Source organism: Coregonus lavaretus (genome assembly GCF_964263955.1).
Source record: "Coregonus lavaretus genome assembly, chromosome: 13".
Classification (NCBI taxonomy): Eukaryota; Metazoa; Chordata; class Actinopteri; order Salmoniformes; family Salmonidae; genus Coregonus; species Coregonus lavaretus.
In genome coordinates, this window is record NC_140000.1 from 48,823,763 (window position 1) to 48,842,544 (window position 18,782).

General features: G+C 42.3%; 1 protein-coding gene across 1 annotated transcript; it reads right to left on the reverse strand.

The window, feature by feature from the left end:
* Window positions 1–1,845: 1,845 nt before the first annotated feature.
* Window positions 1,846–12,078, reverse strand: LOC311139417 (sodium-coupled neutral amino acid symporter 2-like). The gene is made up of 15 exons (XM_084174292.1): window positions 11,762–12,078; window positions 10,425–10,550; window positions 10,148–10,229; window positions 9,940–10,055; window positions 6,679–6,845; window positions 6,217–6,292; window positions 5,482–5,564; window positions 5,065–5,123; window positions 4,367–4,537; window positions 4,115–4,194; window positions 3,837–3,937; window positions 3,055–3,179; window positions 2,757–2,901; window positions 2,550–2,647; window positions 1,846–2,391 (listed from the first exon to the last, which is right to left on the reverse strand). The coding sequence occupies exons 2-15, from the start codon at window positions 10,547–10,549 to the stop codon at window positions 2,287–2,289; spliced, it is 1,533 nt and encodes a 510-aa protein (XP_084030418.1). The 5' UTR covers window position 10,550; window positions 11,762–12,078; the 3' UTR covers window positions 1,846–2,286.
* Window positions 12,079–18,782: the final 6,704 nt, after the last annotated feature.

Consider the following 18,782-nt stretch of genomic DNA (forward strand, 5'->3'; position numbering starts at 1 on the left):
ATTTCAGCAAGGCAGAGTAAAGATGTATCTTATACATCTTTGGCTGTTCAAATACAATCACCAGCACTACATTATCATCACGTCTAGAATAAGGTTGTGTCCTCCTGTCACCTCATATTCATCATTTGATCTCATATTGCTGGAGTAATACTTCACTGTGCAAACACTCTTGGACTTATGATTCTGGACGATGTATCTCATTCATGCCAACATTTGAAAAATGCATAATTTCCCACCACAATATTTAGATATTCTCTCCTGAAATGTGTAAGTCGCTCTGGATAAGAGCGTCTGCTAAATGACGTAAATGTAAATGTATTTTTGTGCAGTTTATTAATAAAAAATGAGGGGATTCCAGTTCTTTGTCTCAGGAGTTGCCATCACTTTCCCGGCATATGGTGGGCTCCCTGCAAAAACACACCAAAATCAGCTGGTCTGCTAAATATAACTGACACAATAAAGACTCAACAATGTGTGGGATTTATACTTTATTTGGACAATAATTACATGATGTACATAGTGTTTCATTGAAACAAGAGTGTAACACTGGTGGGCGATGCCCTCTTTGCTCCTGAGGTCAAGAGATGGCTCACATACTCTCTAACCAAGATGTGCGTAAATGATGTGAGTACAGTACATCAGGGTCACAAATAGAACAAGTGTGAAGTGTGTTACACAAAGATCACTGCCACTATGTTTTGGTCGGTTCCACTTTAAACATGGTCTTTCCGAATTACAGCAAGTAGAAGAGGGATAACTCTCTCACTATGGTTTCAGAAATGAAAGTGAACAGCTCCATACTTAATCATAGGGGGGTAAATTGATAAAGACCAAATTCACCAGCTATTTTTACAGCTCTGATAATTTTTGTGTGAAATGCCAATGAAAGGTTAAACAAAACATAGCGTATATACAGTAGTTCAACTCATAGATATATATACATATATTTACAATATATAAATATAGTAAAATAGATAAAATTACATTGATTTCATGTTCTTCCATAAATAATCGCAGGACAATAACAGTTTGGATGATGTGTGAGGTTAACATTGGAAGCAGTGTGCCGCCTGCCTTGTGTTTGTGACGAGGTGACAAGCCGACATTACACTATCCTTATCAATCATTTAGTGATTTTTTTGTAACTACGGTAACGTTTAATAAGGAGAAGCTGCCAACCGTTAGAAAAACACTGACATTTTGACAGATACACGACATTCCTCCGCCTTCCCTCAGTTCTGCATGGAAGCCATTATGTAACGTTGACATGACGTTTGGTTATGTGCGGTCTCAAAACCGTCAGAAAACATCAACTCTTTTTGCAAGGTAAACAGGTACATTACAACCACGCATGTGGTCAAATTCAAGATATTCTTCCGTAAAGAAAAAAAAGTGTAATGTCCCCCCCTTAGCGGCCGGGGGATTTGACAGGGAGCATGCCCCATCTACAAGCAGTAGTGTCATCGCTGTGTTAGATTTGAACAAGGTATTCAATACATTATAATGCGTAATACATTTCTTTAAGACTCAACTCTCCTAACAGATCTTTTGCTGCTTCCAGTGTGGGGTTTTGAGAAGGCAGGTTTCGTTGATTCATACTAAGCATTTTACAAGTTAAGCCGACACCATTAGCTAGGTCACACAGCCTTGGTACAAATACTGATAAGCGGTCTAGTAGTCTGTGAACAGACAATTTCCTCACGAGTGTGCCGAACATTAAGTGCTTTTCAATATATAAACACATATTACAAATACCTTTTTTGGCAAAGTTTTAAAAAATAAGAAGTTGAACGCTAAATTATTCACCTCGAGTAGAGTCTGCTGCCACTTTCTTTGCCTCTAATGAGTTCTGGAATTCCAGGATGTCCGCGGTTGCGTGCGGACCTGGTTGAGAAAAGTTGTCGCCGTGCCCAAAAAGCTGAGATCACACGCAGTACCTGAATATGAGCTGCATTGGAACTCTACAACTACACCATCCCTGTTTGAGTTTAAACTGTACCAGAACTACAAAAAAAAGGGAAAACGTCCAAAACGGGGAACAAAACAAACAAAGCACAACGAAAGGAAAAAATTAAATCACCACCTGTGTGGCTTAACTGCATACTGTACAAAGTTCAGTACATTCTCATTGGAATGGTATAGTCTCTTGCTCAGAGTTCAAGCCGAGCATTGTTGTGTGTGGGGGGGGGGGGGGGGCTTTTCTTCTTCTTGGGTAGCAGTCTTAGCGGTCAGATGTTTAGCGGCTGAGCTGCGGATGATGTAGCGCCCCCTGGTGGATAAGGTGTCCTAGTGTCCGTTGGAGGCTTGTGAGGCGTTGTTGATCCAGTCAAGGGTGATGAGGGTCAAGCTGCCGATCATGACGAAGAAGCCACTGCACAGGAAGATGGATGCCTGGAGAGAGGGGGAGGACGAGATGGTCAGACTTAGCACAACAAACACAACAAGGCTTTCTATCTCCACTCTACGATTGATGCTCCTTGCCAGGAGTCACAGGCCACAACACCCACAGACAATTGAATGGACCAAAAAGGAGCGGGATGGTTCCTTACCCCGATTTTCTGCACAGACTTCATGGACTCCTTCTTGACCAGTTTGATATAGAAGGCCGAGGGCAGGATGAAAATCAACATGGCTGCCGCAGATGCACCTGAGAAGGAAGATGACAGGCTCAGTGGGGATGTTCACCTCTTTTCTTTGCCTATTACAATTTCTAGATCCTGTGAACTGCACCTGACCAACTGAACACATTCACTCACCGATGAAGCCGAAGATGTCTCTGATGGTGGGGACGAAGATGACCAGACAGTTTGTGCTGGCCAGCAGAACTATGGTGATGATGGTGTGGCGGATCCAGCTGAACTCCTTGGAAGCACACAGCAGCTGGTTGACCGACGTGCGGATCTACGAAGAAACAGACAGAGACGGGGGACCAAGGTCAACATGGTGGCAGTGCCGAACTTGACAATGCTCACAAGTTTTGGATGGATGGATAGAAGGACAGCTGGATGGACAGCCTGCCTGCCAGCCAGCCAGATAGATAGATGTGGGGCTTACGGGAAACAGCACCACAGGGACAGTCAGGGTGACAGCTGTCAGCACGGCCAGACGAACGATGAGTAGGATCACGTCAGACTTGTAGACCTTGGAGTAGGTGTGCAGCAGTTCGGGCTCCACATGCACTGTAAAGCCAATACAATATGGTCATTTAATTTATGCTTGTTTCCTTCTCACTTATAAAGCCACATATTCAATTAATTTCCCTTAGCCTGATGAGTCCACACTTTTCAGATATCCAGACACAGGGCCCCTACGGTCAACCTTCACTCAACCAACACGCCAAGGCCTTAGCCAAACAGGCTACCTGACCTAGAATGATACCCTGGCTTTCACAACTGCTGGGTCTATGTCATTTTGCTGTATTATTGCTATTGGTTCAGAAATGTCTTTGGAACCTGCCTGTTACATGTCCAGCCAAATCAAACTGCGATTTAGAGTTCAATTGGAATAAAGCCAAGATTATTCAAGGTTGTGCGTAACTTCATCCATTTTCGTCATGTCATGTCGTCCTTGCTAACTAGGGCCATTGCATAGCCATACTTTTAGGGAAGTCTGGAACATGGCTGGACACCTGCTGCGATGTCCTTGCCATAACAAATATGCAGGATCATTGGTGTACTGAACAGCTGATTGTGTGTCTTGTTTTCTCATGGGGGACAGTACTTGCGTAACAACTGGTAGTATAAGCCCTAAACCGACTGTTTCCAGCTCAAACTAGTTTGGTTTCCGACTGTTAAAAAAAGGATGAATATGTTTCTAAGGGGGGCAGAGTTGCTCACCGTTGAAGGTCAGATATCCGAAGAGAGCAGCCAGCAGGTACATGATGAACATGGACAGGAAAGACACGTTGGCCACACGCTGCATCTTTCTACGGGAACGACTGGGAAAGAACAGGAAGAAGAGGAGGTTTAGACAACACAGAACCACTGTTATTTTCTCTCCTTTTCTTCACAGGTACTACAGCGATAAACTGTGTGTGTGTGTGTGTGTGTGATTGTGCACTTGTGTGTGTAAAGCCTTGACAACGTGGCAGCTGTGTAAACAGTGATAGACTCACTCTTTAAGCTCCTCGTACATGGGCAGGACGGCGGGGTGGCAGACAAAGGCGAAAGTCAGGATGGGAACAGCATACACAGTCTGAAGGAGAGAGTTAGACAAGACAGTTAGACGTTTGACACATGCACACACACAACAAAAAAACATTAGACCGCACAAAAAAACATACAGGTACAAAAGCACTTGGACATCAATTAAGTATTTCTCTTTCTATTTATCGATTTACCACTCAACATATCTGTCCATTTCTCACCTGAGAGTTGAAGACAAAGTATTTGGGTGTGCAGACGTCCTCGTTGTAGCTGACGGCGGTGGTGTTGAGGTAGCCCTCCATGGTGTTCAGGACCTTGCTAACCGTCTCGTTCAGTATCACGTCCATGTTAGGGATGTAAGGGCACGGGATCTGGAACTTCTTATAGATCACCTGTAAAAGAAACCAAGCCCATTTAAACTCCCATACAAAAGGTACAGAGTATTGGCTACATACATTGCTAACTGCCAATATTATAACTACCACAGATTAAAACTCATTACTTTTAGAAAGCAATAGAGGGGATAGGTGTAATTTGAAATGCTTGCTCATGGTCCAGCTAGCTAGAGCAGGTCAGAATTGCAAACCAATGTGTCACAGTTATACAGGTGTACTATCATAATTTGACCAGTTTCTCACAGCAGGAAAATAGTCCTGCAGCGACAGGAAATGTGAATTATTGTATGGATTATAATTAATGGAAATGTTGTTGATACATTTTAGTTAGGTGGAAATTACAAACTTTAGAATACTTTTTAAACCTTGAAAACACTACAATTAGTTTTTCCTTCTGTGCAGGAACATTATCTGTGACAACAGAGTGATACAATTAAGATATCATATCTGTAGGTGAGCCATTCACTACAATAACATGAACAGTAAAGACCACAACAGCAGAATGGTGGAGGATGTTGACTCACCACAATCAGGAAGAACACCATGCAAAGCAGGGAGAAACCACTGGTGTAACCAAGGTAACCTGAAGTAAGGTAACAGAGAGAGAAAAAACTATTGAGCACTTCATATACTGTGGAAATGTAATTTAGTAAATATACTAACAACTGTGTAATATCCCTGTTATAACATATACATTTATATTAAAACGGTATTACAATGAATAAGAATGTACTCTTCTAAGGCAATATATTAACTTTATCAGTCAAAAAGGAATCTAATGTAAACAAACAGTTCCGGCTTCTCCTATACACATACGTTGCCACAGTGCGTCACCATTCCCTGCCCTTTCCCAACATTTTACACAAGTGCTGCATTTTACAACACACGTAAACACACACAAACACACAAAGTAAAGTGCCACACTCTGTATTGTGTCTTACCGAGGTTCCTGAGAAGTGAGAGAGGCAGGATGATGACAACTGACACCAAGATCACCAGATAGTCCCCGTTTGCATACCACTCTCTGGAACGCACAGGAGAGACAAGAACACACGTCATACACTGTACACACATATCACCACACATTTTCATTTAATAACACACAGGTACACACACACTTACACACATTCATATCCCAACATGTATCTAGCTTTTGTGAAAAAATATTACCTATGTCAAAACTATTGTAGCTTTCGTTTCTCGTTTGACTGTTGTTTTGAATGTTGTAAAATACAAACATGGCAGAATGTCTGCAATGCACACAGAAATAGCAGCCTGCAGTTAGGGTGGTCTAGCTACATGTTGGCAACACTACATGAATGTTTGATGGGCCAGTTGGTTGGTCTGCATGAGCTCATCCAGAGGGCTGTCTCGGTACGGCACTGGCTCTAAAAGGACCCTTTGAATGGCCGCCGAGAACACACCGTCCCTCCTCCCTCCTCTCTCTCTCTTCCGAGAGGGACAAAGAGGCCTCTTCACATCTTCCCAGTGCAGCACTCAAAAACAACCCGCCGCCATTTTGAATGATACCAGAGTCATTACTTCACCTCGAGGGTCGACCGCTCAAAAACAACCATGGGCCATTTGTCAAACCGAACTATAACAGCTGACTAAAAGACACACACACACACACATACACCAACGCACAAACAGAATCTAGAGACAAAGCTACTTACCCGTTGTTAGCTCCCATGAAGGCTTGGATAACGATCGGCAGCTCATACTTCACAATGTAGAGGTAGCTGGACATGGCTGCAAAGGTAAAAGCAAGTCAAAATTAGTCAAAGTCATAATGTGAATCAGCGACTTCACATCAAAATGTGCCTGTATTTTGTTCCAAAACAGACATCTCTGAGCCAGAAATGGTTCTAATAGCACTAACTAAGGATGAATAGGCCTATTGGTTTGCAGAAGGGGATGTTTGTTCCATTGGAAAGTCTAGTACCCTTGCAAATATTTATTCTAAACATTTACAGAACCAGGGGGGCTGCTCTTCCTTTTCTATGTGTGACATCACTGTCATTTAGACTTTGGACTTTATTTTTTCCACATAGTCAACTCCTAGTGGATCAATGAGACTGTCCGCCCGAATTTGATCTGTCTTCCTGAATGACCATTGATGTGTCTTTAGTTCTCACCTCCGATGTTCTGCATGGTGATGGAGATGGATGCAGCCAGTTTCCCGGGCATGCCGAAGGCCTTGTAACCCAACTGTTCATAGACCAGCGACCCTCCTTCATTGGCTGTCTTTAGAAGCAAGTGCACAGAGTACAGGGAGAAGATGGACACAGCCACCAGGAGAATTCTGTGGAGAGAAGAGGAACATTGTATCATGAGTAAGATATGGAACCAGGCAAAGGACTGCTATTGCCTGCAAGACTCGTAAGGACTATTATCGACTGGCATTAACCACACTGACACCCTGTAACACGGTTGACTACTGACGATAAGTGCACATTGGATAAGTGCAAGCTTTGTTTCCGTGCGGTGCATTTCACCAGTCCCAATTCATACACATTATTTTGACTGCCTCTCCCGATGGTTCCATCTGAACGTGGAGACAAACCACACCAAAGGTCAACGCAGGGCTTAAATTCACATGGAAAATGTGTTCTGACCATCAATCAATCAATCAATCAAATGTATTTATAAAGCCCTTTTTACATCAGCAGATGTCACAAAGTGCTAGGACACATCTCACGTTGACCATGTTGAGGCTGGGGAAGTGACATGCAAGCCACCTACTCTACTGTACTGTAGCACCCAAACACAGGGATCAATAGGTTCTGTCTGTGAGCTGATCTGCAAAGACCTTGTCATGGGGACAGTTTTGATGCAACACAGCTATGCACAATCCAGATACAGGGATGTGATTGGACAATGGGCTCCAGGTTAGGATATTCCATCTATCCTCTTAGCAGCCAAGCCGTGCAGAGCCAACACTGTCTCACTGTAATAATAGTAGCAATTGTGCCACTGTGAAAAATGATCTCTAAGCGATATGAGCTATGGTCACGTTATGAAGGCCTTGTGCAAATCATTTCACTCACACACACAACACACAGTGGTATAGAGACGATTACTCGACTATATCCGAGCACTGCTCTGTCGACTCCGCTACTTGTCACCGTTTACACTTCTGCCCATAATAGTTTAGTCTACATCTTATCACTTCAAATGCACTTCACTGATCACCAAATATACCTTGGATGGCCTTAAGGTAATTGTTTTCACTCTGTAAATACTGAATCTACCCAACAGTGAAGTGTTTGCAAGTCCCATGGTGTGGAAACCTTTTGCAAACAAAGATTTTAAAAAACGGAGGCCTTTGTGGAAATACACAAAAGCTATGATACCCTGAAGAAGGTATGTTGGTGGAAATGCATAAGCCAAATCAATAAAGGGTTTTGCATTGAGTGCCTTGTTTTTTTCCCAGTATGGTTCATATATTTTACAGAATTTCTCCTATTTCACAATGATACACAAATAATCAGAGGTATTATATTCATAATTCATATTCATAAGCTGTTGGAGCAAGTGGCCATTCAGACTGGCTACCCACTGGGCACAGACGTCATTTCAACATCTAGTTTTGATTTACATTTGGTTGAGTTGTCAACTAACGTGAATTCAATGTGAAGTCAACAACAACAAAATCACCATGTCATTGGATTTAGGATGAAATGGCGTGGAAAACACGTTGACTCAACCAGTTTTTGCCCAGTGGGTTACCGAGCTTTCCCTCCAGTCCACTCTGAGTGGTGCTCACAGAGTGTCATGGCGAGAAGAAGAAGAGTCTACTGGAATGGCGGGGGGTATTAGCCACCGCTTTTGGCTCCATTCATGATCTCATGTGAGATCCGTTTCCTGTACCTTAATGTAACTCTGGCCCCAATGCAGAAAGATTAGCGCTGCTAAGCGGCTTCCCCCCGGCTTTGTGTGACTGGCCCACATGAAAGGACCCAATGCTAATGCACCACCCCACCCAACCGCTCACACTCGTACGCCCACTGTTTGTAAACACTGGCCTGCGTGGCTACTAGCTATCGTGCACTGCCCAGCGGTAATAGAAGCTTTGATCTCTGTAGCCTGCCTTCCTCTCACTCTCTTCAGGGTTATCCAATGCCCTGCCCTAGACAAGGAAACGTCTCCAGTAGACTGTCGATACATGCTGTATGTATCTATGCCTCACGTTGGTAGATATTGAGATGTTTGACCTTGTTGTGCACTACCTGGTGGTATATCACACCGCTAAGTTTAGAATGTGCTGTTTTGCCTTGGATATGAGTGAGTGCATTCAGACTCAGAGCCATAGAATTCCACAAACTATCTTCCACACCGGCAACATACATTGATATTCTATATTGCATTCTATTCAATGTGATTGTCACTTACATTTTAGTTATTTAGCAGATTCTCTTATCCAAAGTGACTTACAGGAGCAATTAGGGTTAAGTGCCTTGCTCAAGGGCACATTGGCAGATTTTTCACCTAGTCGGCTCAGGGATTCGAACCAGAGAACTTTGGGTTACTGGCTCAACGCTCTTAACCGCTAGGCTACCTGCCTATCCTAATTCCTACTACCTACTTCCCCAGATTAATACCCCTGAGCCCCATTTCAATTGTGGATGTGTATTTTGAATCCAATTATTTATATACACACTAGTTGACTGACAGGGGGCGCTGTTTTGAAGCCACTGCGTCTTCATCTTGGCACTCCCCCCACCACTGTAAAAAATATTTTAGAAGCTATAGAAATGCATTTATTAATGTATACATTTGTTTTTGCCACATTTATTATTTTACAGACACCTAAATGCATAATTGAAATTATATTATGTGAGCTAAACATAAAAATTTGAAATTAAAAAAATTATATATAATGTTTTTCCTTAAAGTATAATTTTTTGAAAGTACTAATGGTACCGTCCCCACTACAACAACAAAATACTTAAATAAATGTAATTTTGTCCTTGAAACATTTCATTGAAATACTGTAGAATTCCATTCATTCCTATGGAGGACTGCTCCTTCTGTGGAGTACCAATATGGCCGGCCAGTGGCTTCAAAGCCTCTCAAGAACCAGTACACCAGCAATCCAGGGATAAACATCATTGGTGTTAACCACTTTAAAACAGACACCACTAGCTCTTCCTCACACCTTGCAAGCTGCGGACATTGCCATTGGATGACACAGTGTGAACATTCTGATTGAACCCGCAGTGCAGTTTTTCTTAATTCAATAAAATATATTTAGAAAGCCCTTTTTACATCAGCAGCTGTCACTAAGTGCTTATACAGAAAACATGCCTAACACCCCAAACAGCAAGCAATGCAGATGTAGAAATAATCTGCAGTTGATTTAATTGAAGCCCAGGTCTGACTAGAACAGTACTCACACAAAGAGTGCAATGCCAGTGTTGGCCATGGCATAGGAGAGACCAAGGATGCCACTGCCCATAATAGCATTGCCCAGGTTGAAGACTGACATCCCAAAAGAGGCGGTGCCTGGATGCTGTTGAGAATAAAGTCAAATACCCAGTTAGAAAACCCCCTCAAATATAAGCTCCAAATTGGTAGCCTATATGTTATCATGACAGCACTTACATAATCTGTTTCATACTTCTTCTTGTCCAGGTGGTAGTCTGGAAGGAAGTTTTGACTCTCTGCATCCATATCGGGATATTGACTGGAAATCAAACACGCATAAAACATTTATTTAATGGATTAATCTCATTCCAATTCAGCCTTTAAAACTTTGTTTAAAACAAACATAATACACATTCTACAAAAATAAGCAAGTTGATGACATTGCTGCTGTTAGAAACACAGGCATAGGTCTACTGCAGAGCATCTTCAGACCCAGTAGGCTGCAGTGCCTCACCTGTCAATCGGAGCCTTCTTGTTTGGACAGGAACTGTATTCATGACTATTGGAACTGACACTGCTATCCTCATCAGGGGAAATGTTGAAGCGGCTCATCTCGGTCTTTGCAGTGGCCTGTTTCATGCTGTAAAATAAACAAACGGAAAACCTTGAATCAATTTGTGTTTATTTGTGAACTTCTTCCCTGCGCCATCCCCACTGTCTTTTTTTTCTAGGACCGTGAGTTCTACCAGGGACGTTGAATAATCGATATTGGACAGGGAGAGACTAGGCTGCTCAATGCGCTGCAGCTACCTCATAAATCTGAAGTCATGTGACCAGACGAAGGGGGGTTGACTCATCCGAAGAGCCAGTGGAAAAATACCAGCCGCCCGGCATCCGCTCTATCCACATCAGCGCAGCGTCACATATCCAATATGAATGACAAAAGCATTGCGCAAGCCTTTTCATCCCCAATTTCAACGTTAAATAAGAAGAATTGGCATAATAATGGGCCGATATATGTAATTAACAAATCCCGTTTATTCAAACAGAACGTGAGATCATGTTATTAGTTGAGGGTTTTAAATTATAGCGCACAGACTAATCCAAAACATTTTAGGCATGGGACTGTTAAATAATTAGATTTTGGGCTCCATTTAATAAGATTTCTTCCAGACTGACTGATGGAAACAAAGGCACGTGCTTGTCTATTACGGGCATGGCACCATTTTGCGCAGAGCTGTAATCTTATATCTGTTTTAGATATCCTCAGCTGTAGCTTACAGTCATTCATTTGGGTTGCATCATTACTTGGGCATTGATGTCTTTTATTTACAAATATCCCGAATAACGGAAAAGACTCAACCATCAAATACATTACATTATTTTCTTGTTTACCTCCCCGACATTCCTCTGTAAAGAATGTAGCCCACTAGCGTACAGCATCAGTGCTATTTATTTATTTCCTTGTGAGTGGCCCATTGCGCTGTGTAGCCTAGGCCTATAGCATAGCATCATAAAGATGATAAAGAATATAGAAATAAAAAAGCTATAACCTAATAAATCTTATCTTTGCGCCTAATTGATATTGGCTAATTGACTAGGGAAATAAACTGCAAGAGATTAAATACATCGGCCCGCCATTTCAATACACAATATATAAGCTAATTATTTCACCTATTTTCCAATAGAATAGACTTCATTATTAACAATACAGAATACATTTAATTTACTAGGCCTATAGAATTGTAAATTACCGTACAATCTATAGCTAGAGAATTACAAGATAATTAGCCTACACCCGGTACTATTTCCTGGTAGACAGTAAAAGATGAGGCGCAGACAGAATCTTACCTTTGAGCAGACGAATAAAATCCCTATGAAAAAGTGGAGATCCTTAGCTATTTTAATTTGAAACAATTCCTTCACCGTTGATTGTCTCCAATATTTTACTAGAAAGTATTTATCCTTGAGGTTTTAAATTCCCAATTATCAGTAACAATAAATGTACTTCAGATACAATTAAATTGTCCCAATTAAATAGGAAAATAACTTACAATGCGGATACAATTGTATAATAATAGATTAAAAGCTCAATTTTAAGATGTTATATAAATCAATTTGCCAATGATATTATACGCAACTTCAATTTACGTTGTTCTAAACGAGGTGGGGTTTGTCTGCACCGTTATATATATCCAGCATTGCATCAGCCCGAGGAGGAAGGGGAGTGGCTTTTTGCCTTGGCGACTGGCATAGAATTTACACACGCCAGAATGAATGACGCGGTTTGTGTACAAACACACTGTCCAGTAAAGGGGGTGGTTCAGAATGCCCTTCAAAATGTGCATTCGGCTATCTTGATTTCCGCTCATGGAAAAGTTTAAGTCAAAATCAGATCATGTGTTTGGATCACTGTGTCCTGATTTCCGCTCATGGAAAAGTTTAAGTCAAAATCAGATCATGTATTTGGATCACTGTGTCCTCGTTTTTTTTTTTCTATGTGTTTCACAGAGAAGACAATAAATAGCCTAGCCAATAGGCTATACTTTAAACTGTAGCCCATAACGTTAGTAGTCTAGGCCTACATTCCTTTGGATTAAAGATCCCGGACATGCAATTGAATAGACGATGAACTGAGGAGAAAGCACAAGATTGGGTGTCAGTAGAATTTAAAATGCGACTCAAGCTTCAAAGAAGACCTCCCAGTATCAAGAAGATTAACGTACGCAAACGAATCATGTGAGGACGGTTCAGGTGAGCGCGCCAGGAATCCGTTTCATCCCAATCCCCTTGTCATGAAGTGACTCCCTCACATCGGCTTTAGGTTCACACTCTCGCTTCTTTGCGGGTCTAAGCAACGCGTTGGTTCTCTCACCAATGCTGTTAAAGTCTCACCAATGCAGTTAAAGTCATGTTTACACACTCTTTCTAAACAAACTAAGCTGCCCCCTACTTCACACACAGGCTCTGTCTCTCTGTTATGGTTCTCTGTGTCACGCACACACGCACACACAACTGCTTCTTCATTGTAGCCCATACATGTTAGGCTATTACACATGTATTAGGCTATCACTTTATTATTGTCCATAGCAGGGTCAGTGTTTCTCAGTATGGTACACATTTGTAGATTGATTCAACTGGAGTGTCTGACATTGAGGTGAAATCACACAGTTTCGTAACAGAGAGGGGTTCATAACCCCTTTTCCATTTATTATGCAATCATATCAGCAGCAGTCTTTATGTCAAGCCTTCTGGACCGCATCCACAAATGTAGATTCATGGTCTTTACTTTGGCTTCGTGAACTTGTGACACAAGTACAAATGAACCCATGGCACTGTTAGAAAATAAGGATCTCTGAGAACGAGTTTGCAGATTAACAATGTTAATGTTGTTTGGTGGTATGAGACCAGTTTGACCTCAGTGGTTAGGGTTAGTGGCTGGTTCAGGAGATATTACTGTAAAAGGCCCACTAGTCCTACCTACAACGTCCACTATTTGTGCCAGGTTCATTTCTATGTGATAGCAGAATGGTATACAATGTAAACCATATGTGTAGGTATGAACAGCATCCCAGCCTTTAGACCAAAACGTAGCAACACAGATGTACACACTACACACACACACACATGATTCCCCTCTCAGTCACACATGAGTTTGTTTGTGTATAGGTCTGTGGGAGCCATTGTTTGGAGCTTTAGAGTGACCCTGCAGAACTAAGACGGATCAGGAAAGTGGAGCAGGGCCTGGATTTGTGCCGATTCCTCAGCCTCGCCATGGTCCCACGCTACATTAACACATAATTTACCCTGACTCGTCCAGACACAGGCCGTGGGCTAGGCGTGGAGATGATCTTAAATTAACTTTTGACTGATACACAAGAGTGTGAAGTCTAAATGTTGTCAATGTCTGTCTATGGATTTGGATGGAATGCATCCAAGCATTCTACACATGTGAGGATATATTTATATAGGACACTGTGGTATAAACTATCGTTTGGTTTGTCACCTGTGTACCCTGTTACTGTCCCAAATACCTGTATGAGTAGCTTAAAGCATTTCTACCTCCTTAAAATGCTGCTGTGCATTCTAGTTCAGTGGTGTGTTTCTAAATATATAGCCTACTGTCAGCTGATTGGCTGCATTTTATTTATCACCATTTCCTGTTTACTTTCTCGGAAAGGAAGTGACCAACTTGAAAGAAAAGGAACAAAAAGGCATAGCAAAGGAGATCCACTTTAAGATTGTGCCTCTTTGTCTCTGTAAGGCTACTATCACTGCAAGAATAACATCCAGTATCTAATGTATATATTTTTATATACAGTGAGGGAAAAAAGTATTTGATCCCCTGCTGATTTTGTACGTTTGCCCACTGACAAAGACATGATCAGTCTATAATTTTAATGGTAGGTTTATTAGAACAGTGAGAGACAGAAAAACGCATGTCAAAAATGTTATAAATTGATTTGCATTTTAATTAGGGAAATAAGTATTTGACCCCCTCTCAATCAGAAAGATTTCTGGCTCCCAGGTGTCTTTTATACAGGTAACGAGATGAGATTATGAGCACACTCTTAAAAGGAGTGCTCCTAATCTCAGTTTGTTACCTGTATAAAAGACACCTGTCCACAGAAGCAATCAATCAATCAGAACAAAGAGCTCTCCAAAAATGTCAGGGACAAGATTGTAGACCTACACAAGGCTGGAATGGGCTACAAGACCATCGCCAAGCAGCTTGGTGAGAAGGTGACAACAGTTGGTGCGATTATTCGCAAATGGAAGAAACACAAAATAACTGTCAATCTCCCTCGGCCTGGGGCTCCATGCAAGATCTCACCTCGTGGAGTTGCAATGATCATGAGAACGGTGAGGAATCAGCCCAGAACTACACGAGAGGATCTTGTCAATGATCTCAAGGCAGCTGGGACCATAATCACCAATAAAACAATTGGTAACACACTACGCCGTGAAGGACTGAAATCCTGCAGCGCCCGCAAGGTCCCCCTGCTCAAGAAAGCACATATACAGGCCCGTCTGAAGTTTGCCAATGAACATCTGAATGATTCATAGGTGAAAGTGTTGTGGTCAGATGAGACCAAAATGGAGCTCTTTGGCATCAACTCAACTCGCCGTGTTTGGAGGAGGAGGAATGCTGTCTATGACCCCAAGAACACCATCCCCACCGTCAAACATGGAGGTGGAAACATTATGCTTTGGGGGTGTTTTTCTGCTAAGGGGACAGGACAACTTCACCGCATCAAAGGGACGATGGACGGGGCCATGTACTGTCAAATATTGGGTGAGAACCTCCTTCCCTCAGCCAGGGCATTGAAAATGGGTCGTGGATGGGTATTCCAGCATGACAATGACCCAAAACACATGGCCAAGGCAGCAAAGGAGTGGCTCAAGAAGAAGCACATTAAGGTCCTGGAGTGGCCTAGCCAGTCTCCAGACCTTAATCCCATTGAAAATCTGTGGAGGGAGCTGAAGGTTCGAGTTGCCAAACGTCAGCCTCAAAACCTTAATGACTTGGAGAAGATCTGCAAAGAGGAGTGGGACAAAATCCCTCCTGAGATGTGTGCAAACCTGGTGGCCAACTACAAGAAACGTCTGACCTCTGTGATTGCCAACAAGGGTTTTGCCACAAGTCATGTTTTGCAGAGGGGTTAAATACTTATTTCCCTCATTAAAATGCAAATCAATTTATAACATTTTTGACATGTGTTTTTCTGGATTTTGTTGTTGTTATTCTGTCTCTTACTGTTCAAATAAACCTACCATTAAAATTATAGACTGATCATGTCTTTGTCAGTGGGCAAACGTACAAAATCAGCAGGGGATCAAATACTTTTTTCCCTCACTGTATATATATTTTTATAAAATGGATTCATTTGAATTATTACATGTTAATATCATATAAATGAAACCACAACTGTTAAACGTATTTTGCATGTATAGTAAATATAGTATATTACTGTAAGAGATGCTTTTGGTTTCATTTAATCTTTCAGTGGTTATAAAATCGTAAATATACCCACTATAGGGTTCACTCCGTTTGCAACCGGTTCAGGGAACAGAACTGTAAACCGGAAAAGAAATACATTTTTCAAGGAACATAAACGGAACCTGGAATGAAAGTGATCCATACTGTTCAGGAACATAACCTTTATTTTAAAAGCATGGGAAGCAGTTAATAACATTATTTTACGTTCCAGGCATTTTTTTCTAGTCCCAGAACTAAATGTAACAAAGTGCCTATGCAAAGCCCTCACTCTGTCACTCAGAAACATATTTGTGTCTGCCTGCAAGCTGAACATCTTTGCCTGTGCATGTTTAGGCTACCTGCCCCTCCCCCAGGCTACTGTACTGACATTACAAGCTTGATTCAGAAGATAGGGAGAGTGATTTTTTATTAGCTAGAGAAGAATGGATTTACTTTTTCAATGCTAGTTAAGGATACTATAGGCCTAATTATCACGTTTCACATTGGATTTATTAACTACAAAAACGTAAGACGTGTTTTTAATTATGGTGCTGCTCTGCACACACAAGCTTGTTAGCTCAAAGGACATTCAAAGTTACTCCATAGAAGCCGCTCCTCCTAGGATTAATTCTGTGGACCTAATTCAAATAATGCATGTCATAACAAGATGCCTGGCGCTTCAAGCCTCCTCCTCAACCCTCTCTTACTCTCTCCCCACCTGCAAAATTTCAGTTGCATCTTGCGCCATAAGTTAGGCTAAACTTGTCTGGCCATCACGCATGTAAACAACTAGCTTGCTTGCTCTTGTCACACTGATTTGTGAAGTAATTGAATGAGCTAAATGTAAAAAGAAAACTGTTGCTTTAACAGGTTGAAAAAGGAACAGAAAGGAACAATATAAACCATTACTTTTTTTAGGTTTGAACCGGTTCTGAACTTTGTTTTTGCTGGTCGGAACAGTAGAACGAAACAAAAATGGTGGTTCTGTTCAGGAAAATTGGAAAATCATTTTGGTTCCAACCACTGGTTTGCACAGAGCAAAATGGAATATCATTTATGTGCCACTTGTTGCAATGTGTTTGTTACCCACATGGCAGCCAGTAGGAGTAGAACAGTCTCGAACCGGTCACCCCTCTACCCCCATGTCCAGGCCAAAGATAATTTCCCCATTGTCTTGGCAGAGGGCCCATTTCATTATTATGTAATCCATTTATCCACAAGGATACTAGATAAATAGTTATTCTCAATGCATCCGACTCATTCATGACATACCCCTTCCCCCCTCTCTACACATGTACACACACACTCACTGGCTTCGAAGTCCGATCGCTAACCTTGACACATAGCCCGCTAGCACGAGAGCCCCCTCCTTCTCCGTTTCATAAAGACTTTTCATTTTCCCAGGGTTTAAATGAAGGATTTTCCTACTCCAAGCCTTTATCCACCTTCCCAAAACTCAGATTCTGAGAAGGTTCCATCTAAGTAGGACATATTTCAATTTGGATGCCTTTTGCAAGTAAATTAAAGACGATAAAATCTGCCTGTCAAGTAAAGGGCATTTGTTGTTCTTGTTGGCGTCCAGAGGCAGTTTCAGGAGATTTACTGAACTTTTTGGGGGGTCACCATATTTATGGGGTATCTGAGGACACTACCACATAGTTGGTAGAGCGACTGAGAGCAGCTGAGGTTCCATTACACTGCACAACGGTTCAAAGTGTCTCATTTTTGTGTCTTTTACTTTTGGTTTCGTACACCAGCTTCAAACAGCTGAAATTACAATCTTGTTTTCCATTTCCATTTCCATTTTCGTCATTTAGCAGACGCTCTTATCCAGAGCGACTTACAAATTGGTGCATTCACCTTATGATAGCCAGTGGGACAACCACTTTACAATATATCAATATATATATATATATATATACTTTTTTTTTTGTGTGGGGGGGGTAGAAGGATTACATTTATCCTATCCCAGGTATTCCTTAAAGAGGTGGGGTTTCAAGTGTCTCCGGAAGGTGGTGAGTGACTCCGCTGTCCTGGCGTCGTGAGGGAGCTTGTTCCACCATTGGGGTGCCAGAACAGCGAACAGTTTTGACTGGGCTGAGCGGGAACTGTGCTTCCGCAGAGGTAGGGGGGGCAGCAGGCCAGAGGTGGATGAACACAATGCCCTCGTTTGGGTGTAGGGACTGATCAGAGCCTGAAGGTACAGAGGTGCCGTTCCCCTCACAGCTCCGTAGGCAAGCACCATGGTCTTGTAGCAGATGCGGGCTTCAACTGGAAGCCAGTGGAGTGTGTGGAGGAGCGGGGTGACATGAGAGAACTTGGGAAGGTTGAACACCAAACGGGCTGCAGCGTTCTGGATGAGTTGTAGGGGTTAAATGGCACAGGCAGGGAGCCCAGCCAACAGCGAGTTGCAGTAATCCAGACGGGAGATGACAAGTGCCTGGATTAGGACCTGTGCCGCTTCCTGTGTAAGGTATAGTCGTACTCTGGGAATGTTGTAGAGCATGAACCTACAGGATCGGGTCACCGCTTTGATGTTAGCGGAGAACGACAGGGTGTTGTCCAGGGTCACGCCAAGGTTCTTTGCACTCAGGGAGGAGGACACAACAGAGTTGTCAACCGTGATGGCGAGATCATGGAGCGGGCAGTCCTTCCCCGGGAGGAAGAGCAGCTCCGTCTTGCCGAGGTTCAGCTTGAGGTGGTGATCCGTCATCCACACTGATATGTCTGCCAGACATGCAGAGATGCGATTCGCCACCTGGTTATCAGAAGGGAGAAAGGAGAAGATTAATTGTGTGTCGCCTGCGTAGCAATGAAAGGAGAAAACATGTGAGGATATGACAGAGCCAAGTGACTTGGTGTATAGAGAGAATAGGAGAGGGCCTAGAACTG